We start from the raw sequence: 24,080 nt of genomic DNA, 5'->3' as shown, positions 1-24,080 counted from the left end.
AACAATATAATATTACGTATAAAAAAAGGGTATTTTAAGATTTATTCTAAGCAAATAAAAATCTTTTTTAAATGCTTATGAGATAGGTGTGCTCGTTTTTTGCTGCATAATAAATGTCGGTGCGATATTTGACACTGCTAGACAAAGAATCTTCAGCATGTTTAAACATTAAACGACATTTGGTTTTAATTAGCGTTAAAGCTGAAAAAATAGTTTTATAAAAATATATGATACTGAACGAGAGAAGAACATTTAATGGCATTTCAGAAATAATGAGAGATGCAGTTCAAACTCAGATCCAGAATTCATCAAGGATTTTTGTGAAACCTCAGGTTTTAGGTTTGAATCTCTAGATGGCTTTACAAATTCTTTTGCACTTTTTATAGCAGGTAATTAATCTTATTAATACAAGTAATGCCTTTGTTAATGCAATTTGTTTAAAAGTCTTATGAATACAATTTCTTTAAATTCAACTATCGAATTAAATTTTCGCGATACTAAAATTTCGATTTGCAATCCTATAGTTTAAGAAACACTGATTTAGGAAATACTTAAATTTGAACAAAAGTGCTCCATTCAAATTTATTCCCTTATTTACATATTTATTTATGTCTTAGTTCACTTTAAGAACGCAAAACAAGAATAATTAAACAAAAATGTATTTTGCAAGACCTTTTGTTTTTCAGCATGCTGAAATTAAAAGCATTTCGATGGCTAAGCCTTTTTTTCTTCCAACCAGTAGTTGCACTCTTGCAAAACTCTTCCACGCAGCTTGAAAAGCTCAATAACTCTGGCAAAGCTAAATATAGTCGTTTCTAATTAAAATTAATTTAAAGGAGAATGTAAACTGAGCAAGGAAATGACTGTATTTTACAAGCAAAAGCAATAGAATTAATAGCCGTTTTGGCTCTAAGCCATATGCCATAACTCCTAAAGCATCAACTTACCTCTTGATATGAAAAATAAACAAACACGTGTAAAATAAGATGCGGCATCAGATTTCTTCAAGCTCTGTATAATGACCAATGTACTCAGTTATCAGCCTCTAAAAGTGTAAATACACTCTTTACAAGCACACACACAAAAAAATGTTAACGGTGATAATATTACACATCACGTCGTTCATTCCAGAGTAAAATTTAGATATATCTTGTACTCGTATTAATTATTTTTACTCGCGATTAGATTGGCAATGGCAGTTCATTTCCCTTAAAGCAATGGAATCGTCGTTGATTGGACCGATACGAGAAAAATTAATGGTTTGTTTCCACGGAAACGACATTTTGAAAAAAACCGATTGGATAACCGTTGTTCGAAGAGAGTCGTAAAATTCTCAATATCCTTCATCATTCTGAGGTATTTTAGTACCAACACGTTTTTTTTTATCCTTTCGTGATAATGATCGTCGTCCAGATTTGCTTTAGTACTATTAAATGGTTACAGTTAATTGTAAGGAAAAAAATGTTGCGAAGATTTCTATCAATATTCAGGACACGGCCCGAAATTTTTCATTAAACATCCTTTAACTGCTGGAATCACTACGCTAGACTAATTAGTGGGAGGTAACCGTTAAAATGACGCTTAAAACATTTTATTTTTAAGTATTTCGGATCGGTACAGTAATGTGTTTTTCCTTCTTGATATCGATGGAAAAAATCTGGTAATTAATCGTAATCAGTTTTTAATTTTGAAATGGCCTAAGAACGTGTTTCTAATCTCGCATTTTAATCTAGCGAGTTATGAGACGTATTTTTATTGTTTTGCTAATACCTCTGCACCACTCATGATAGTATAAAACCAAATATAATTTTAAAAATATCTGAAAGAATTCAGATTTTATATTACGCCGAAAGGGGCTTTTTTTAACGATTTGTGTTACCTTTATTTATTAAATATAATGTTCTCTGCACATAAAATATCAAATTCAATTCAACAGCAATATTGCAAAATAATTTAAAATGAGCTCCGATACACAGTCTCGCGCTGGAGAAGAAAATATTTTTTTCAGTGCAGTGTTGTCATTGCTAGCTGCAAAATCCTTGAGTTTCTTAATCAGAAGCTCATAAATTCTTTACAAAATATGACATAGATAAAAAAAAAAAAATTCCACTTCGAAGTTCCAGATGCCCATATTCGAGTCGAGACGTACGTGATTCAAAATTCGATGGCTATAGGTACCGTTGTTTTATCACATTGCGAGAAACATGCATACATTTAAGCGGATTCTTAATTATTTTCTTAAATATAATACACGGCGAAAATATTTGGTGGCAACAATTTGAAAAGTGAAATGCGAAAATTTGAAAACTTTATATTTGATCCATTTTTAGATGAGCAAATTTTAAAATCGTAAACATTAAATAACCTAAAACATCGAGCAACATTAACAAATTCAGAAATTAAGTTATAATTTTCGTTCGAATTTTATTGAAAAGATTTTTTTCCTTCTATATTCGGTGGTGCCAAACAGTAAGATTCTGATATGCTTAACCTTTAAATGTATGTAGTTGTCATTTGGCAACATACTCATATTTAGCCATGCAAATCAAATCAAAATACAAATTTTAGCTTACTGCATAGTGTAACCAATCGAATATACACTGTTTACGTATATAGTTATGAAAGTTTCAGTGTAACCCTAACGGTGTAACGGTCATTATTGTGAGTTGATATGTAGGGTGTGGACAAATTTGTGTTTACGAATTGTTCATTTTGTGTTTGTTGTTATTTTGATGTATTTTTTAGTATTCTTCGTATATTATTTGATATCAATTCTAATGTAATTTCGACTTGAAAAATAAAACTAAAAATTAATGCATTTAAGGGTTAATTTATCGTTAAAAAGGATATGCCATTTAAAATTTATCTCAGCAAATCAATTCAAAATAGCGCGGTAAAGACAGAAAAAGAGGTTTAAATTCCCTAAAAATTAAGTCGTGTGAGAAGGAAGGTGCACCTTAGAATCCACGAAATACGGTGTTTGATGATCCAGGACTTCCAAAAGCTAGACAAAATCTTTATACTCTTAGCTACAATGAACCCTTTTAGGGATAGTTATATAGAAAAGCATGTTCCATTTTATAAAAAACCGACAAATGATAGCATAATTTTCTTGCATACCTCGTATGAATAGATATCCTCTTTCGCATCGCTATATCCGAGAATAACTTATAGCTAGTTACGCAAACCTACACTTAAACTGGTTTAATAGTTAACTTCTCTTTACCTCGCTTTGCCCGAATTGCTAACATTTAATTCACTTAACTGAGCCTACAGAGGTTCAGATACGAAATGGCTTGTGATTAATGTTTACAGAGACATTTGCTTGAGAACTAGATGATAAATAGCACATAATTTTCACATCCGCCACTCACGTCACTTCGTTCACAATTTGGTACAGCTTATTTCCGCCAGCTTGTTGCAGCTGGATATTCTTCTGTGACGTAGCCATGGAAACTAAAGTAAGCAAGTGTTTTAGCTTCATTAGCTGGTGAAGCAGGAACAACAGCGTTTAGCGAAGAGACTTTTACTACGAGATAAAGCACGACAAATGTCAGAAAATTCGGTAAGTTTACACATGAGTACATAAGGCTGATATTACTTAAAAACAATAATTTTAATAATAAATTTAATTTGAAATATTTGATGTGTTCTGTCTAAACAGCACACTTCTTAATTCTGGCTCTGTGACGAAGTTTGGGACAAGAGCTTTTTCGTTAAATTTCAGGAAAAATAATCGTAATATCGTAATATAGCATTATTCGATTCTGTAACGGATCGAAAATGCTTAATTAAAATGATCAACCAAAATTGTTGTTAATTGTGCTCACTTGTTTGACAGTAATGAGCCCAAGCGCACAAAATTCCTCGATTCCTCGTGCTAAGGAGTGCAAGATACGCCTGTTGCACCTCACAGGAGACAGTGACAATTTCCCTCAGTTTCGCCCCCAATTTTGATGGAGAACTACCGGGGGGGAATGACGGGTCGAGAGTGCTGCCATGCCGCACCGACACTATACATTTATAACACACAAGTATATTTGATATAATAATTTGACATTTTCAAATGTTGTGGAACAAGCTTTTCAACCTCTTTTAAAACACGAATGTTAAAGCAATTATGCCACTTTCTAAATTTTTTTTTAAACTAGCCACATTTTGGTTAACTTTATTAATTCGCTCATGATATGAGATTTTAGTGGCCGCTCGGCCGCTGGTGGGCCTAATTTGAGATTTGGGATTCTTTTTGGAATTGTTACAGAAATGGCCACAGGAACGTATAACCGAAGTTTCATTCCTGCAGAAGGTTATGAAACTTAGATCAAACATTTAACTGGAAACTAGGACTTTATTTTTAGACTACGAGTCTTTTCTGAAACCTCGTAGAAATTTGGACTTGATTTGGAAAAATTTCATGATAGAATATCATGATGGAAAAATATCTTATTCAGCGTAGTTTGAAAAATTAAAGATCTCGAGATACTTTAGAAATTTTGTCCTTTGAGAGAGTAAAGAGGTTAAAGGATTGTACTACAATAGATTCCTAGTCATTGTGGACTCTATGGTAACGATCAGGCAAACAAATGCACAGAAATTATTCAAAGGATATCTACAAATTGTTCTTATCATACTGCGAAACTATATATTCGTAAATTCTTTAAACAAAATTGGAGAGGTGAACATATGGTGCGTGTATCAACAAAGAGCTGGAATGGAAATTACCAGACAAACCCACGGGGAATAGTTATGGCCAGTTTTAGATTAGAAACTGGTCACGACTTCTTGGCATGCATCTCTATCTTTTTGGTATTCTTTACCAGGCCAAACTCCCAGTTGCGGCTGAGATGAAAAATGGATAGGATCCACATCGGAAAGTGCCCCGCGCTGCGTGAAACCTCTGAGGAGATAAGTGACGGAGGACGCGAGTACCACTCTTCTACCATAGCGGTTAACTGATATATAACGTCGCGTTCCTCTTGTCTAGAGCATCACAAAATGGTATGGGGAAGCGTGAGAGAAGGGAGGCACGAATCCTCCCCACTAGGCGCCTCTTTAAAATAAAGTGCCCCGGCAGATAGTACATACAGTAATACTTTGTTTCATACAGCATGTTGCAATTAAGATACAACATAGGTGTTCGCCGAAAACATCGCAGGAACAACATCGCGGACGAAAACGTCGCGGAGAAAACAACGTGCAAAACTTCGTGGTACAAAGCATCTTGGGAAAAAATAAAGCAAAGAGAAAACATCGCAGTTCTAAAACATCGTGATATAAAATATCGTCGTCGAAAATAAAGCGGTTGAAAAACTTCGCAGTTTAAAAATATTGCGGTAAAAAATAAAGAACCTACAAATCAGCGCATGACGATAACATCGCAGACATGCGTTTTTAAAAGTTGTAAAAGGGTACTCGCATAATGATTTGTGAGCGCAAGATGGAAGGAAGGATAATTTTTACTTTCATATTTTTTATTAACTTTGGGCTGATATTACTGTCAGACAAGTGTAACAATAATGTAACAGTGTAACAACAATAACCGGTACTGGAGCTCTAGAGGGCAAATGATGAGGTATTAGATTTTTACGTTATATGGCACGGAGTACTACGTTCTGTTTGTGCAATATTTATCTTTACTATCTGCCATTGGAAATAAAAAAAAATTCTATAAATTCATTTCAAGAGAGAATCTGCATTTGCGACTATTCAAATCATTTTGTTTAAAGGAGATCAGACACGTTCTCCGTTTATACGTGGCTTTTACTTTTTCAAATGATCTTAGAAATTGTTCTTCATTTCATTTTAGTTCCATGAGATGGTGAACCGGGATGAATTACTCAGAAGGTTATTGCAACGTTACCCAATCACCGTCTTCGCGCCCACCAACGAGGCTATAGATAGGAACAAGGAATGGATTCTTGGTAGAGAAAACAGCGTTGTATCCTATCATATCTGTAAGTATACGTTCGATTTGTCTTTTTAGAGTTTGATTTTTACCTACTATAGGAAATAAGACAAGGGAAAATAAAAGAAGTCACTGAGACATAATTTGTAAGCATACTTTCTCTTTGATTTCTTATCGGCCATAAAAGTGAAAAACAAAAATGGTATTCATGATGCGATTAAAAGAACTGAAATATTTTTATGTGTAATGTGTTCTTTATTTTACACATTTTATTTAATTTTCTCGTTTCTAAGCAAAAAAACTTTGAAAAATAAAATGGAAATATTTTATATTTTAAATGGAAATTTTTTTATTTAAATATAGTAAAACTTAAACCTGAGAATGGCAGTGTTTAGAAAAATAGTTTTGAGCATTTCGAGAGATAATTTCGCGTGGTCTCTCATTTTCAAACAGCTTTATTCTGCATGTATTATGGAAAGACATCGCAATAAAAGTTTTCATGTGTTACTGTAAAATTGTGAAAAATTCTGCAATCGAAAGCTGAAAACTAATATTTTTATTTAAATATAGTAAAATCTCAACATCACAATAACATTGATTGTAAAAATGGTTATGCGCATTTAAAGGAAATAATAATCTCACGTGCAAGACTGCTTTTTTAGGCAGCTTTATTCTGCTTGGGTTATGGAAAGACACGGCAATAAGTTTTTATTTGTTGCTATAAAAATGTAAAAAAATTCAATAATCGAAAGCTGAAAACTAACATTTTTATGCAAAGGTATTTATTTAAATGTAAAAAAAATTAGCAAAATCTCATCATCACAGTAACATTGATTGTAAATACGGTTATGCGCATTTGTTGAGAGATAATAATGTCAAGCAGACTGTCTTTTTTCAAACAGCTGTTTTCTGCTTGGATTAAAAATCTCAACGGAAGCGCACTGCAATAAAACTTTTCATCTGTTTTATTAAAAATATGAAAAATTTGTAAAAAGGAAATTAAAAATTAATACTTTACTTTTAATTAATAAAATTTCAACCTCAGAATGACAGTGATTGTAAAAATGGTTTTGTGGATTTCGAGAGATATTCTCGCACGGGTCTCTCTTTTTCAAGTAGCTGTATTGTGCTTGGTTTAAAAATCTCTGCAATGGAAGCTGATGGAATTTTGATGCAGTTCAGTACTTTCCAACCATACAAAAAAAGCAACACGGATGAGACAGATTGAAAATATTAACAGTTTTCAATTGCATCTATTCAAAACGTTGTTTCTTAATTGGAGTTTTTCAAAATTTTGCAGCAGTTAGTCTAAAATTCTCAAGACTGAGTTTGAACAGAATTAAGATGAGTAATATTATTTTCATTGCTGTAAATACATCGTTTATTGTGATCAATAATTAGATAATATTAATTATAATAGTTAATTTGCTGTGCATTAGTGAGTCAATGAATTGGATATCTAGCAGCTGCTCGCTAAGTGCTAAATTTCTTATTCGCACTGATTCTCTTTCATCCTTATATTCTCTTAGGAATATCTTCTCATGTAATAAATTGTCACTTCTCATGCCCTTCTTAAAAACCTTAATAATAAAGATGTTGATGTTATCTTTTCTCTTGTACGTGGCCACACGTAGTTTCAAGTGAAATGCGATAAATCGACGTTAGCTTTCTTTTTAGATACGGTGTGCACTGCGTTTTATTTTAACGTTTTTAGTAGTTTGAACTATAAGATATTTCTCCCACTTCCCTAGCGAGCCGGTATTTCAGAGGTTCGTGGTTCGATTCCCGGGGAAGGCGTTTGCTATTTTTCATCTTTTCTGCCTCTAAAAAATCCTAATGACTCTACAGAACTACTGATTATACTACGTGATATTGTGAACATGTGTACGAATCTCTCTGAGGAAAATTCCAGTGTTTTGTTATATTTCTTTGATAAGAATAAATTTTATTGACCTATTATCGGACTTGTGCATTCAATCTATTACGAACCCGTGTGCTCGTAATAATGCATTTTTGAAAGAAAATTATTTGTAACATTGTAAATATAAAATCCTGTAATACAAGTAAAAGAAGCTAATTATTGGATTATTTATCAAATGGAATAAAAAAGATTAAATGCGTTTTTTATAAGGAAACGGTTTTATAAAAAGTCACTAACGCGAGATGAGTTTTTGTAGAATGGGAAAGGCTCTAAAAAAGGAGGTTAATAATAAATGAAGACGATAAATATTCCAAAATCGATTATGTTTAAAAAGTCTTATTTTTATTTATTTATTAATTTTATAAAAGATTGGGATAAAAGTCTTTTGCTGCCAAAAAAAGAAAAGCGAAAAGAAGGAGGGTGTAAAAAAACGAAAAATTAAAAAAGAAATCAAGCACAATTAATTTTCTTTTTATTTTTAATCTATCTATTCATTAAAAATGACATTACCTTTTACCTTTTATCCTTTAAAAACGAAATACGTTTTTAGCAGAGAACCAGAATATTTTATTCTTCACAACAGAGTTTAAGATATTTTATTGTTAATGGTTTTTTTTTCCCTGGCAAAGAATAGGTAAAGAAAAACGTTGACTCTATTATCACTGTTCAAAACTTTTAATGATTTGAAGAGTCATAGCGTCATATTTATTTATTGTAACATTAGAATACTATAAGAAATTCTACAAATCGTTTAACATTATATAGGCGAAGCTTAACTTGATAGCGTTTGTCTCCGAGTGTCTCACTAGCATTCAACGATGACCAAAAAAATCCCCTTCAAAATAGCAACGGTATTTAATATAAATAAAATTTAAACAAAATTACAAAATTCCGAAAGCTTCCAGATTTTATATTACGTCCTAAAGGGCGTTTTTAACGTTTTTTTTTTTTTTTTTTTTTTTTTTTTTTGGTGTGTGTGTGTGTGTGCGTGTGTGTTACCTTTACTTATTAAATATCACGTTCTTTGCACATAAACCATGAAATTCAATTCAACTGCAATATAGCAAAATATTTAAAAGAGCAAATCTTTAGAATTTCTGATACAGTTTCGCGCGCTGGAGATAAAAATGTTCCCCCCCCCCGTACAGTGTTGCCATTGCTCGCTTTCAAACCGTTGAGTTTCTTATTAAAGAATTCTATAATGTCTGACAAAATAGGAAACAGATAATAAAACAAATTCCAAATTAGGACTTCCAGATGTTCATATTCGGTGGAGGATTATGTTATTCAAAATTCGATGACTCCGGTTACCGTAGTTTTTATCACAATGCGAGAAACATACATTTATGTAGGTTCTTCATTATTTAATTTCTTTAAATATAACGCATGACGATAATATTTAGTGGCAACAATTTGAAAAGTCAACCAACATTTATAGTGAGCCAACGTAAAATGCCAAAACGACATTGACAGTCCTTCTGGGCTAACGCCCTTTCGGCTTATAACTAGAAATATATAAACAGATTATTTTGTACCATTTTAATTAGGGAAAGGCAAAAGAAAGATTATGAGGTTTTATTCGTAAGGTTTGTGAAATTATTTGACCGATGCCGAACCTCTATTCTTAATGCTAAAAGGATATCCGTCGTTGCAAAAGGACACGCAAATATCGAATTGAAAAATTACGCAAAAAAAAAAAAAAAAAAAAAAAAAAAAAAAAAAACCACCTTAGTAGATGTTTGCTCGGATTCGTTTTTAACTAAGAAGGGGAAAAGAAAAGAACACTTTCAGCGGATTTTTATTTTTCTTCTAAAGAAGAGCGATCTGTGATTGACTGCCATTAAAATCTACAGAGTTATTCAAAAGAACCTAAAGCTATGTTTTTTAAGTTTTTATCCCATAGAGGCAATTAGCCCAAAAAGGCTATTAATTTCGTTTGGACATTTTGCATTGGTTCACTGTAAACGGCGAATAATTTAATTTGTTGCTACCAAATATTAGAGCTCTGTATTACATTTAAAAAAGTAAATAATCAAGAATCTGCATAAATGTATCTATGGCCCTCGCATTGTGATAAAGCAGCGGTACCTAGAGCCATCCAATTTTGAATAACGTAATGTTCCATTGAATATGTGCATCTGGAAGCCCAAATTTGGAATTTGCTTTATGTGTTTCATATTTTGTAAAGCGTTTTTGATTAAGAAACTCGACGATTGAATTGCGAATTACATTCATAGATGAAAAACGACCCCAAATCTGAATTTTTGTGAAATGTCTACAATGTTATATCTAATACATGGAAAGTAGGGAATGATAACATAATTCCGATAATTTTCTAAACCCAGAGAGTGTTTCCTGATGTATTAAAATCAGAATGTTTTAACCCTTTGGTCAATAATGTCAGGTAAAAAGTCCCTGTCATCAGCAGACAGTTATAATATCCCTGCTCAGAGTCGTGTATCATATTGCAATCAGCTGATATAAATCCTTAGAAAAGTAGTTTGCAATTATGCCTAAATTTTTGTAATCAGCAATTACCAAATACATTTGAACATTCAGGCGTTTTTCTCTTCTGTCATATACTTAGAACTTGCTATAAAGCAAAAGTGATATGCATCCAGAGCAAGGTGAATTTAATTGAACAATTTAAAATAAAATGAAGTGTGATTTTTCTTTAAAAAAAGTGATGTTTTAAGCAACTATTTAGAATATGGAATATCAGATATTGAATATTATAATTTATTTATTCAACAGCGAATTGGGATTTATTAAACACAACTGTTTCTCATTTATAAAAAAATCGAGTTTGTTTCGTCTCTTTTTTTTTTTTTTCAAAAGCACAAAATTCTTATTTCAAAGAATTCATACAAAGGCAAATATTTGGAACCATATTAGTTATATATGGTTAACTTGTTATGGGCGCTAGTTTAATTATTATTGACTGGTGTTACTGCTAAAAATAAATAACTGAAGTAAATTTAAGCTCAACATGTTTTCAAAGCCGTAAAAAATGCCGTCTCAGATTATCATTTTTCTAAAACAGTGACTTCTGAACTCTGCCTTTATAAGAACCTGTGAAACTATAATTTGCTTTTGTGGAAAACTTGAAACTATAATTACTAAGAAACTCCTAAAGCTGCAGTTTTTTGGAACTCCTGAATTTGAAATTTTTGAAGAAACTTCCATAACTATTATCTCTTTTATGAAACATCTAAAACTATAAATTAATGAAATTTAATAATATTATTCTTAGGAGACTATAACTTAAGCTATATTTTTCTTTTGTGGAACCCTTAAAACTATAGTTTCTAGGAAACGCTTAAAACTGTAACTTCTCTTGTAGAACGACTAAAACTAGAATTTTTGTTGAATGCCTAAATTTGTAATTCTTTTAATTAATAATTTGAAGTTATTTTAACCGCTACAATCCTCAGAAAAAGTGTACTTTATAACGAAAAAGTATAGTTTTTATTATTGAAAACATATTAATGATAACCCTCAAGGTTTTATGCCATTAAGAAATCAACGAACCAACCATATTAGTGATAAGAAATATGTATATCTAGGATGAGTATTGTGGAAATTTAATCATTTAAATTATCATTTAACAACAATTTTATCCATAAAAGCGAATTTTCTGATTATTATTTAAGAATTTTATTATTATTTTATTATTTATTATTTTAAGTAACAATGATGGTAAATGTATAAAATTTCATTTAATTATTTTATATGGTTAGTTTTTGGGGTGTGCTTCGCATTCAAAAATTATTTTAAATTTTGATATTGAGAGACATGTGCTCGTGAGTCCTCCCCTCTCCTCCTTTCCAAAACTTTAGAAATACATAGATGCATCTATTTAGATAATTTTCTAAAGATTTCTAATAATCTAAATCTAGAATTATTTGTTTTAGATCTTACGGATTTAATTTCAGTTATCCTAATCATTTCAACTAAGTAGGATTTACCTATGAGAAATTCGATAAAACAAAGTTTCACTGCGCTCAAATTAAATATTATTGAGCATGAAGAATATTAATTCTAGAGAATTTATTTGCAGTGTTTATTTACACTGTGCATTCTCTTTAATCCGGGACTAAAAATTAACCAATGGTAATTTCTCAAACTCTATCTGCGGTTGGAAAAAAAAAAAAAAAAAAAAAAAAAAAAAGGAGATAATTTCCAACGCATTTTTCATACTTTGTCTTGAATTTTGCAGTTTTTCTTTGGCACTAAATGGATTTTTAAAGCCATGAATCATTTTCGGATTTTCTCCTATACAACGAGAAAATATTTCTTCACCAAATTGCTTACTCAGGCTACGTGCATCTTCAAGGATGCCGGGTAACATTTTACCCTATATATCACATTTTTCAAGTTCTTCATTGATCTTGCTGAAAATATTTTTCAGCCTTTTTAGTTTCAAATTTTGAAATATTTTCAAAGCCAATGCATCTTGTAAATATATCCCTCAGTGCTAGTAAAAACTATTTTTAGCTCAATAAAATAAGCTTCAAATTTTAAAAACTTTAGGGCATGAAAACAGTTAGTATTAATCCTCTCGATTTTTCATTAGAAACATAATTTGCTATCCTTCTTTATTTACGGTCTTTTAGATTTTTAAATTTCAAAGATGAACGTCTTAATTAATATTAAGTATACAGAATATTTGGTAAAATGTTTTTTTTTTTTTTTTTTTTTTTTTTTTTTTTTTTTTTCAGAGGACGGTTATTCCAGTTTATGCAGAACGAACAAATACATAAACTATATTATTCTCCTAAAGTGATAAATAATTTAAAATTGTTAAACATTTTATCTACGCAAATTTACTAATTGTATGAAAACCTAATGAAATTAACGTAAGAAAATTTCTAAATAATTAAAACTGAACAAAAATCTGAAAGATTTCAGATTTTATATTACGCCAAAAAGGGCGTTTTTTTAATGTTTTGGTGTTAGCCCAATTTTTTAAATATCATGTTCTTCGCACTTTAATCATGTAATTCAATTCAACAGCAATATCGCAAATTAGTTTTAAAATCAGCATATTTTTAGAATTTCCAATACGCAGTCTCGTGCCCTAGAGATTTTTTTTTTTTTTTTTTGTACAGTGTTGCCATTTCTCGCTCTGAAATCGTTGAGTTTCTTAATCAAAAACTCATAAAACCTTTATAAACTATGAAACAGATAATAAAACAAATTCCAAATTTTGGCTTCCAGATGCCCATACTCTGGTAGAGAACGTACGTTATTCAAAATGTAATGGCTCTAGGTACCGTTGTTTTATCACAGTGCGAGAAACATACAAAGCGCAAAAGAAAAGGGGGGGACGGTTCTATATCTCTCTTTCTATTGGGTAGATTGACAAAATTTAACTTGCGTGTTTCATGTCTCGAAAGCACGACTTAGGCTATGTATTAGAATTATATATAGCATTGTTCTAATATAGGTATTTTGTCACAAAATCAAAATTTCAATCAAAATTTTCAAAATCAATTTTCTGAAATGACATGCAATTTTTTCCTCATATTTCGGTTTTACGAATGAAATTATGCCAGAGTGCCAAGTTTTGTAAAAATCGCACGAATAGTTTTTAAAAAAATTAGCTCTCAAAATGTTAGCTCCTCAGTGTTAATTGAATTTCATATATAGCTATTAATAATTATTTTTTTATTATACCTACTCGATTCCTTCTTGCAGAATTCGAAATTTAGGCTTAATCCAAATATAATTCCACATTTTTATGGTTTATTTTTTAAATTTGTATGTTTAAATATTTTATTTAAATTTTTCGAAATACGTTTTGTATTTTAACCTATAAAATTTATGACATCGTCTTAAAGTAGATGTCTTTCTAAGCACACCTGCTAAAAATTAGAGTTTTTTATACAAAATTTTCTAAGATATACAGAATTTATATATTGGTGCATTTTGAAATTTGGCATCTATTTTTTGAGCGGTAATAACGCCAAATGTGGTTTACGCACTTTGTTAAAAATTACTTCAACGTATAAACGATGACCATTTCCTTCGCTCATGTACAGTGAAAGAAAGGAAAAGAAAATTAGGTTGCTATAAATTAAGAAGTTCGCCAAGTAAATTATTCTTAGCGAAAACTTAAAAAAATGCGCGAAGATAAATTTTTGAATTTCTCCGTAAATTCTGCAACAAATTTTACAAAATTTAATATTTAGGCATAATTGCGAGTCATAGAATCGAAATATGGAAAAACCTTGGCATGTCATTTCAGAAAAAGTACGATTTTGTGTCAAAATACCTATATTAGAATGATGCTATATATAAATCTATAAGGTATTTCTCCCGCCTTCTTGGCATGCTTTCGTGGTGTCGTGGTCTGCATGCTCAGCGCGTAATTGAGAGGTCCGTGGTTCGATTTCCGGCGAAGGCGTTGTTAATTTTTCATCCCTCCTGCTTTCAAAAACACATATCTCTACAATGGCGCCTGAACTAAAAGGGTCATGGATGATGATTTCCCCCACCCAGGATTTGGCGATTGTGTCCCCTAAAAACACCATTCGTCCTTTAAAAGGGGAAGTATATAAGGTATTTCTCCCGCCTTCGTGGCATGGCTTCGTGGTGCGGTGGTCTGCACGCTCAGCGCGTTATTGAGAGGTCCGTGGTTCGATTCCCGGCGAAGGCGTAGTTAATTTGTCATCCCTCCTGCTTTCAAAAAACACCTTATGTCTCTACAAATCTAATTTATAATGTAAGTCGCGCTTTCGAGGCATGAAAAACGCAGTTTGAATTTCGTCAGTCGGCCCAGTAGAATGGGAGATACGGAAATGTCCTTTTTTTTTTTTTTTTTTTTTTTTTTTGGCGCAGTGTATATACATTTATGCGGATTCTTCATTATTTAATTTCTTTAAATATATTACAGGGCGATAATGTTTGGTGGTAAAAATTTGAAAAATGATTTAGTGTTTTAAAGTTTTCGACACAAAATGGCAAAAATAAATAGCCCTTTTGGCTTAAAATCGTGTTTGTTTACAGCAAAATTTACGAGAAAAGACAATATTTCGTAAAATAGTTTTTTTGTAAATAAAACTGAATAAAGATTTTATACGTCTTCTGTTCACGTCGCTGGGTCTTATGTCTATGGGTTATTATGGTCTGTCCAAGGTATAATGTAAATTCGAGTCGCATTTTCTTAAAAGGTCCTCCAGAATGCATTGGTCTTCTTGGCTGAGAGCTCTTCAATATTTTCCCATAAATTATATACTCTAAATATTTAATTTTGAATTATTAGATATTAAAGTAGATATTTCATCAGAAAATTAGTAAGATGAGAAAATAAGAAGAAAAATAGCTTTTTCTTTAGACAAAGTTTTATTTTGTATAGAAAACTTCTGTCCGGAAGATTAAAATTAAGCAACTTTCATCCTTCTTTACATAATAGCATGCACTAAACCGCTTCAGACGAAGGAAATTGATGCTTTCTTCTGTCGAAATGTCTCCTTTTCCTCTTGATAGAGAAGTTTCTGATGCTTTCGCTGTGTAAAATTTAATTACAATAAAGGCCGCTTAATAGCACCACAGTTCATGTTATCGATTCGCCGAAATCCCATCATATGTATGCAAAAACATGGAAGATACACCGCTTACTGTGATTATCAACTGCATAATATGAACAAACTATTATAACTTTTTTAAACTAAAGTCGCTAGATCTATATATACAAAGAAGAATGTCTGTTTGCGTGTGTGTTTGTTTGCGATTAACTCCGTCACTACTATAACTATCGTCACGAAACTTTCTACAACTCTTTTTCTGGGTCCTTTAAAAGGTCAACATTCACTTGTTTAAAAAAAAGGGGGGGCCAAAATCGGAGATATTAATTAAAGACTCTGAAATCGCTAATTTTCGCCTTCTGTTTTCGTGTGGCAACAGTCTCGCATGCTGGAGATAAAAATCTGCTTTATTTCGTGTTGCCACTGCTCGCTTTCAAATCGTAGAACTTGTTAATAGATAATTTCTAAGTTTTACAAAGAAACAAAAATAGCATTGCCAGACATTAAATATACTATTTTCCGATTCCGAAAGTTCGTGGGAAGCCATTTCGACTGGTCTTGTCTTCGTACGACTTTAATCAGCCGAGATATTATTTAAAAGCTCTGAAAACACAAATTTGCACACATTTTTTCCGAGTGACAACAGTCTCGCGTGTTGGAGGTAAAAATATTTTATTTCGAAAAGTGTTGCTACTGCTCGCGTTCAAATAGTAGAGTTTGTTAATCAAAAATTTTTAACTTTTACAAAATCTATATACAGGGTGATTCTAAACTGCTTTTACAATTTAAGAGAAGTGACAGTACCCATCCAGAAGAGCAGTAATTACCATAGAACATAGGGTCGCATTCCACTTTGAGAGGCATAAAAGAGGAAAGTAAAGACCCATCGAGGAAGGAAAATGAGACTATCTATCTCCTAAGGCTATCAAAAATTAACCGCATGTAAATTTGCATTGAGAAGCAGCAGCATTTTGCTCTTAGTTGGTAACGGAGAAACCCAATAAGAACAAACGGTGTCTTTGAAAAAGAAACATCATCGCTTCAAGCATTAGGGCAGGTATCCTTAGGTGATTATCTGACAGGCCTTTACATCATGTCAGACCGTTTGACCGACGCACTATACCGTACCATCTTCGAATAAGTACTTCCCAGTTATTGCAGTTTGTTCAGCTCTCCATTCAGAGAGACATGTGGTTTATGCACGAGAGCCCCAGTGCAGTTTTGAGTCACGGTCCGTAACCTTTTGAATGCCGCATATCCCGCACGATGGATCGAATGTGCCGGACCTGTGGCTTGGCCTCCTAGCTCACTGGACCTCAACCCACTGGACTTTTTCTTCTGGAGGGAGATGAAATCTTTAGTGTACGAGACGCATGTGGACTCAGCTGAAGATTTCCTGGCGAAAATCGTTGCCGCAGACAAAATTAAAGCGACACCAGGAATCTTCGGGAAGATGTGCCAGTCATTCCTTCCAAAGTCAACTGTGCAACGACATGGGTGGGTGGCATTTTGAGCGCTTTCTGTAAGTTTTTCACTAAACAATAAATCTGATTGCACAGCTTTTGGTCTCATTCGTTCGCTTTCCCAACACTGTTGTAAGTTCAGGTTGGAATTCTGATATTCCTCTTTTGTGCCTCTCAGTGTGGAATGGGACCCTATATTCTGTGGTAATTATTGCTCGTCCGAATGGGTACTATCACCCCTCTAAATTTGTAAAAGCAATTTAGAATCACCATGTATATAAAGAAGAATGCCTGCTTGTATGTTTGTTTTGTTTGTTCCCTTTATTGATTTCTGATCAATTAGGATCAATATTTTCACACATTTACTGAACTGAACACAATTAAGCTGAAATACTTTGATACTTTCGTCCGTATAATGGCTTACAGCGGAAGATATTTTTCACTGCTCTTACCAGTACCTTACAGATTCAAGTTTAAGGGTCTGACTCTTGTGAAATCCTCAGTTAAAGATATCCTCTAGATGAGGTGAATTTTACGGAGAAGAAGTGTCGCGTCTCTTGAAAGCAGACCGGAGGCTTGGGAGCTAGTCAGGTGAGTTCCTTTGGCGAATCCTGAGATGTGGGTTTATTTGCAAAATACATGCATTCTGAGCTTAAAAATCAACAGCACTGCAACTAAGCAGCGCTCGAAAGCATTCTGTCGTATTGCCAAAAGAAAGCAAGCAAGTTTGGTTTTGCTGTTCCCACAGCTTACGTCCACGCTTACTCACGCAAGTGCATAAAAGAAACCACAAAGGTAGTAGTGGTTTTTGAACAAACATTTTTAGTATCACAGACGTCACACAAGAGTAGATTTTATAGAATAGTAACTTTGTTACTGCCTGTCGTTTACAAGTATGCTTACATTTTAAAGGTAATATGAATGACATGAGTATTAGAGAACCATTCAAAACATGTAAATCTACATTTATTATGCTTTTTTGAATTTCTTCATCTATTCTTGAGTCGTACTGCTTTGAACGTGATGTAATTACTTTGCGGCATTAAGTGGCGCAAACGTTACGAAACATCAAGTCAAGTTAATATAAGAACTTAATTTTTGCTTAGATAAAGCTCACAATAAATGAATTCCAGTTAAATGGAGCTTATCCGGAACCATTCAGTTTAATGTGCTTGGCTTTCAGATCTAGTGCAGCAGCAACTATATACTGTCGTACAGTAACAGCATTGGTTATAAATGAGGTCTCCCAACCGGTACAGTGGCTAGCGTCGCAAACTGCCGTGCCGAAGGGCCTGAGTTCGAATTCCGGAGAAGGCATGGTTGTTTGAAAATGTATCGTGTCCGTGCGGCATGGGGAGCACTTTAAATATGCGGCGTGCCGAACCTCCACTCGAAGGATTGGTGGTAGACTCTAGGACCCGTCCTCCCGGAGTGCTCTCCATCAAAATTGGAGGCAGAACTAAGCTAAATCCCACTGTTACCTGTTGCCAACGACAGGCATTATCTTGCGCGCCTTCCCACGAAGAATTTCGCGTGCTTGGGCTGACTATACGTTAGACAAGTGAGCTTTAGTTAACAACAACACAATAAATGAATTTCAGTTAAACAGAACTTATCGGGAACAATTCAGGTTAATGTACTTGGCTTTAAGATCTAGTGTAGAAGTGACTATATACCATCGTACAATTGCATTGGTGATGAATGAAAGAAGAATTGTAATGTTTTTTCATTCCCTAGTATTCTGATGTAACTCTCATCTAAAGCTTCCCTAATCGGTAAAGTAGTTGGCGATGCAGGCTGATTACGATATAGCCCACGGTTGATCCTGGGAAAGGCATGAATGAGTATAATTCTTTGTACCGAATAAGGCACTTGAGGTAATAGAGAGCCAAAAGCCCTCTCTAGTGGTTTGATGGCAAGGATCACGGAAGACCTTAGATCCCGGGATGTTCTACACTGAAACTGAGACGAAACAGCCGAGTAAACTGAGATATGCTGATGGTGGTTCAACCGTCTCGTTATCTTCTATCTGTACTTTTAAATTTTGCTCCAATATTGTTTTATATATTTTCGAGTTCTGACGAAATCGTGTATTAACTTAGCAGCAAGTGAAAATATTATCAGAAGAAGTATGTATTAGAAGCAACAAGTGAAATAAAATAAAAAATTCAATAAGTGAAATAAAATCAAAACTTTTCTCAATAATTAAAAAACAAACCTTACATTTTATTGATAAAGAATCTTAATTTCTGGTTGAAGTCAACATTTTCGTCTGAAAAAAAGAAAAAAGTAATTGCATCTTATAAAATAGCTAAATAGTTCTGCGATCAGCTTAATTTCTCTTAATTTTATTTCTAATACGTTTCAACAAGGGGGAAATCGAGATTAATAAATAAATTAATAAAACCAGTGTTAAAAATATAAAAAATAGTGTCACACAAATGCGAAAACATAAAATTATGTGACGTGTATTGATGTCATTTCGTCCAAAACTGGTTTCTCTCCTTATGTGATGACCAACCAAGGCCGTGCGACTAAAACTTTCTTCTACCTAAAGTCCTGTTCCGGCAGATAATTAATATTATAAATTAATTTTTTGTAGAGACCTAAGAAGGCGGGAGAAATACCTTATATACTTCCCCTTTTAAAGGGCGACTGGGGTATTTAGGGCAACCAATTGCGAAATCCTGGATGAGGAGAATCATTATTCAACTCCCTTTTAGTTTGGACGCCACTGTAGTGACATTAGGATTCTTTGGAAACAGGAAAGATGGAAAATTAGCAACACCTTTGACGGGAATCGAACCGCGGACCTCTGGAATACCGGCTCAGTGTGCAGAACCACTACACCATGAAGGCACGAGAAATAACTTAAAATTTAATTAATATTTTCATCATTTTTTAAAAGGTGAATATGAAAATTTTAAAGCTTTGTCAAACCGACGTTTAAGTGTAAGGGAAGTATAATTATCTAAACGTGAGCTGTTTTTGAAAAATTTTTATATTGTAAAGAGTCTGCTAGCAAAAATAATGTGATTTTAAAATGATATAAAATGATATAAAATAAGAACTGTTTTGAAGTACAATTTATGGCATTTTGTTTGGAATAAAACGTCAGTGAAGTGTCCACTTCGACATAGAGCACGCGAGCGACTTGGATGAAACCAATTTTTAAAGACGATATGTATTCTTAATGTTTCAAGGGTTCCTGGGTTGTTTGTACAGACCACTCATTTCAAATAAGTACATAAAATGTTATCTATAGGAGTTAATTTACAACTTCCAAAATGTCAACTAAAAGTTGCATTTCGTGAAGTAATACTTTCACCGAATTGATTTTGCAATACGTCGATAGAGGTGTTTGCACTGTGGTATGCGACCCCGTCTTGTTGAAACTACACGTCCTCCAAATCAATATGGACCAAATTTAGTCAGAAAACATGTGTTATCATCGATCGGTATCGTTATTTAATCACTGTAACTGAATCTCCTCACTTATTTTGGAAACAGAAATGGTTCTGTGTTGCCACTTATGTGATGACCAACCATAAACCAAGCCATACAGTTACCTTTACTAACCATACAGTTAGGCATGCCATAAACCAAGCCATACAGTCACCTTTTGCGAATGCAAAGGCTTCCCATGACTCTCGCGTGAATTTTTTGAAGAAGTCTCGGAATGCACTTTTAAGAATTCACAAAAAGAAAAACTATTTTTTATCATAACTTTCAGACAATAACCAAACGTTCCTGAAGCATGTATTTAGCGATAATGAATGGTCAGGGCGTGCTAAATAGAAATAAAAATTAGTGATAATAATATTATTTTGAACAAGGTTTAAATTTTGTTTTAAAATCATATATTCCTTATTGGAATATCATTTACAAGGAATTCCAAAGAGATTTCTTTGAAAAGAATTCCTTTCATCCTAATCGGGGGGGTTAACTGTGAAATCCTGAGACGCTTTTTTCTTTCATAAGGCCAAAAATATGTGCACAGAATCAAAAATGTTGTTTCAACATCATAAACAAAATTCTTCATTTAACACTAGATTGCCCAAGAAAGTCATTTTTGACTGCTTTTTAATTTCAATTAGAAAAACAATTATGTATATAATGATACAATTTCTTAGAATTTTGTGACTTTTGTACAATGTATAAATGCGTTTATTAATAATTGTAGTTACCTGCCCCCCTTTAATTTCCGGTAAATATATAGTATATGTGTTATACCTATGTTGCCCAAAAGCAGTCAAAATGACTGTTTGGGAAATTTTAAAAAATCAAATGACTCTTATTATTGAATTGAGTAAATTTCTTACATGACCAGTTCGACTTTGTATTAAAATAAGTTTTCATTTTTTTATTAGAGTCACATGATAACATACAAGTACATGATAAATTATCGATTTGGGCGTATACTTGATAAGTTGCAGATTCTCATTAAGCTGAATTAGTACTTGTTATTCGAATCTTTAGGCCAGTGATACCTGTTCTAGCAAGTAGTTTATTTTATTTCTTTTGTGCCCTAAATTCATGAAAGAAATGTCGAATAGAAGAGAGTTATTGGAAAAGCTAACGAACGTAAGTAAAAAGTGATATAGAATCAGGTGCAACAAATTCTGAACTATCATCTGAAAATGAAGCGTATTATATTCAAAGTGAAACATCTGACACTAAAGATAGCGATGAAGAGCCGATCAACCAATGATGAAAATGAAAGTGTCATCAGTATGCCCAGGAGAAGGTGTAGGGTGCTAAGTAGTTTAGAGACTCTGATGAAGAAACTTTAAAAAACCTTTCAGGAGACTGAAACAGCTGACGATGCTTCTGTGTGGTCAAAATTTGACGAAGGTGGTATTTCTGGAAGGTTACCATCTACTTGTATTTTCAAGAGTGTGAACGTGCCAACAGGCTACGCAAATTTGTCAAGTACGACCTTGCCACAGCAACAAAACAAATAATATATGTCAAAATTTTCAAAAGTATGTTTGCGATAGATGTGCATATAAAAAAATTTCCACTTTTATTTACAAAAAATGTGCAAATAATGAATAAATTACTTTTTTCCCAAGTGAAGTAAATTTGTTATTGTTAATATTTACTAATAACTTGTTATATAACTGTAAATAATATAAAAAATTAAATTTAATTTTAAACAAATTTCTTTACACATTAGTTATTCTTTCACAATGCAGTCATTTTGACAGCTTTGGGCAATATAGGCATATACTACATTTCAGTCTTTCTAGTGTTAATTGTGAAAAAAAAATCTCGTTAATGTTCAGACTTTCATCCGTACAGCGTGTGCACCAAATTTCATACCTGTGCACCAACCAGTTCTTCACATACTGCGTCAATCACGAACTTACACACGCACAAATTCATTTCAGTAATAAGAAATTTAATTTTCAATCGATTTACACAGAACAAATTTCCCAGTATTGCGTAAGTTTTAAAGATAGTGTTCAAACGATAACGATATTTACTATGCTTTCTCCGATCACGTGTAGCAAAATAATAAGAATGCTTGCAGAATAATCTAGAATAAGCTACTTCCTAAATTGTTAGGATAATATCCCTCGGTACAGCAGCATATAATCTAACATATATATCATGTTGGCAAGGCACTAAAATTACCGTCGGAATTCGAGCAGTGATATGCGTCTTGGGGAACATAAATTGAGTCATACTCGATGAACTATCACTAGATATGTAATCCCATGGCATCGGAACACGGAGTGAATGTGCGCATTTATCGTGGAGTATTATATCCGGGCCTATCTAATCGTACAATATGATGTTTATCCACGCAGAAGCCATGTTGTTATATGCCTATGGTATATAAAATATTACATGAAATGTGTATAATATCGAAGGCGACGTTCCTTCTACTGACCTTAAAATGTGTGTTAATATTTTCAGCCGGATGCAAATTTTATAACGTAACTTACCGGCTTTTAACATACTTTTAACACAACCAAAAAGTAACTCGGGAATCTCAAAACGCAAGAATTTCATAGAAGTATAATACATAAAATAAACAGTTCATTTGTTTCTGCATTAGGTTTGGTTTGGTGTATATAATTACGGCAAAATATCGAGGGCTATATGCCTTAAGGCGAAGGATGCCTTCGTGGAGGATTTTCTAAGGGAAATTGGCTCGTATAGACGTTACACATGGGAAAAACCACGAAAATGGCCATGCAGCCAACCCGTTCGTAAGATTCCGAACGATGGGCCAAACTACCAGTGTTCAGCGGCTTTAACGCTCGGCCACTGGTGGGCCTGTTTATGCATTAATGCATATAATACACCGTGTTTCAAAAAGAATATACGTATTACAAAGTGTTATTTAGTCCAAACTATCGATCACTGCTTCTCTGCTCGGCTATTGGCGAAACAAATACATAGTCTAGTTTATATTAATACCCGCTAGATGTTAGTTGTCTTCTGTTTTTCGTGGTAACCATCACATGTTTAAAATGGCTACTCCGCATCAGAAACCATTTTGTGTTGTCGAGTTTGGGAAGTGCTGTTCCGTGATTACAGGGCAAAGACGTTTCAAATTGAGGTACCAAAGTGATCCTCCGAATGGGTGGAACATTCGCAGATGGTATCGACAGTTTGTAAATACAGGATGTGTATGTAAAGGAAAGAGTTCTGGACGCCCTGGTGTTTCGGACGAAAATGTTGCACGAATTCAAACTGCTTTCCAACGTAGTTCTTTAAAATCAACTCGTCGTGCCAGTCGGGAGTTACACCTGCCTACACCAAAAATTTGGCGTTTTTTGAGACATCGGTTGGTTATGAAGCTGTACAAGTTACATGTGTTACAGGCTCGGTGTCCTGATGACAAACGCAAACGTGTGGCATTTTGTAACGAGATTATTGATGCTATTGACAATGATAACACTTTCGCACAACGCATCGTGTTCAGTGATGAAGCGACTTTTCATATTAGTAGTCATGTAAAAGAACACAGTGTTCGAATTTGGGGCCTATAGAACTCACATGCAGCTATTGAACATGTACGAGATTCGCCCAAAATCAATGTGTTTTGTGCGATATCCCGATCATCTGGTTATGGCGCATTCTTCTTTGACGGAAACTCAGTTAACGGTCAGCAGTATCTCGCTATGTACAAAACTGGTTGTTTCCGAGGCTGCACGAAGACAACTTCATTTTTCAACAAGACGGGGCACCCCATCACTGGGGTCGCCAAATGCGTGATTGTCTGAATTAAACTCTACCGAGCCGTT

The 24,080-nt window shown here is 33.4% G+C and overlaps 1 protein-coding gene across 3 annotated transcripts in view; it reads left to right on the top strand.

Moving 5' to 3' along the window:
• LOC118181971 (fasciclin-1-like) overlaps positions 1-24,080 on the top strand; it is a 330,859-nt gene that overhangs the window by 102,017 nt on the left and 204,762 nt on the right. For all 3 annotated transcript variants that reach the window (XM_085808714.1, XM_085808713.1, XM_085808715.1), the window contains exon 2: positions 5,807-5,954. In XM_085808714.1, the coding sequence (XP_085664840.1) occupies positions 5,816-5,954 (139 nt within the window). In that variant the 5' untranslated portion in view covers positions 5,807-5,815. The remainder of the gene's footprint in view (positions 1-5,806; positions 5,955-24,080) is intronic.

The sequence above is a fragment of the Stegodyphus dumicola genome, chromosome X1 (assembly GCF_044657685.1).
Source record: "Stegodyphus dumicola isolate Sdum_Otavi_A_Nest chromosome X1, ASM4465768v1".
NCBI lineage: Eukaryota > Metazoa > Arthropoda > Arachnida > Araneae > Eresidae > Stegodyphus > Stegodyphus dumicola.
The sequence above is the reverse complement of the archived record's forward strand: the minus strand, read 5'-3'. Positions and strand labels throughout refer to the sequence as shown.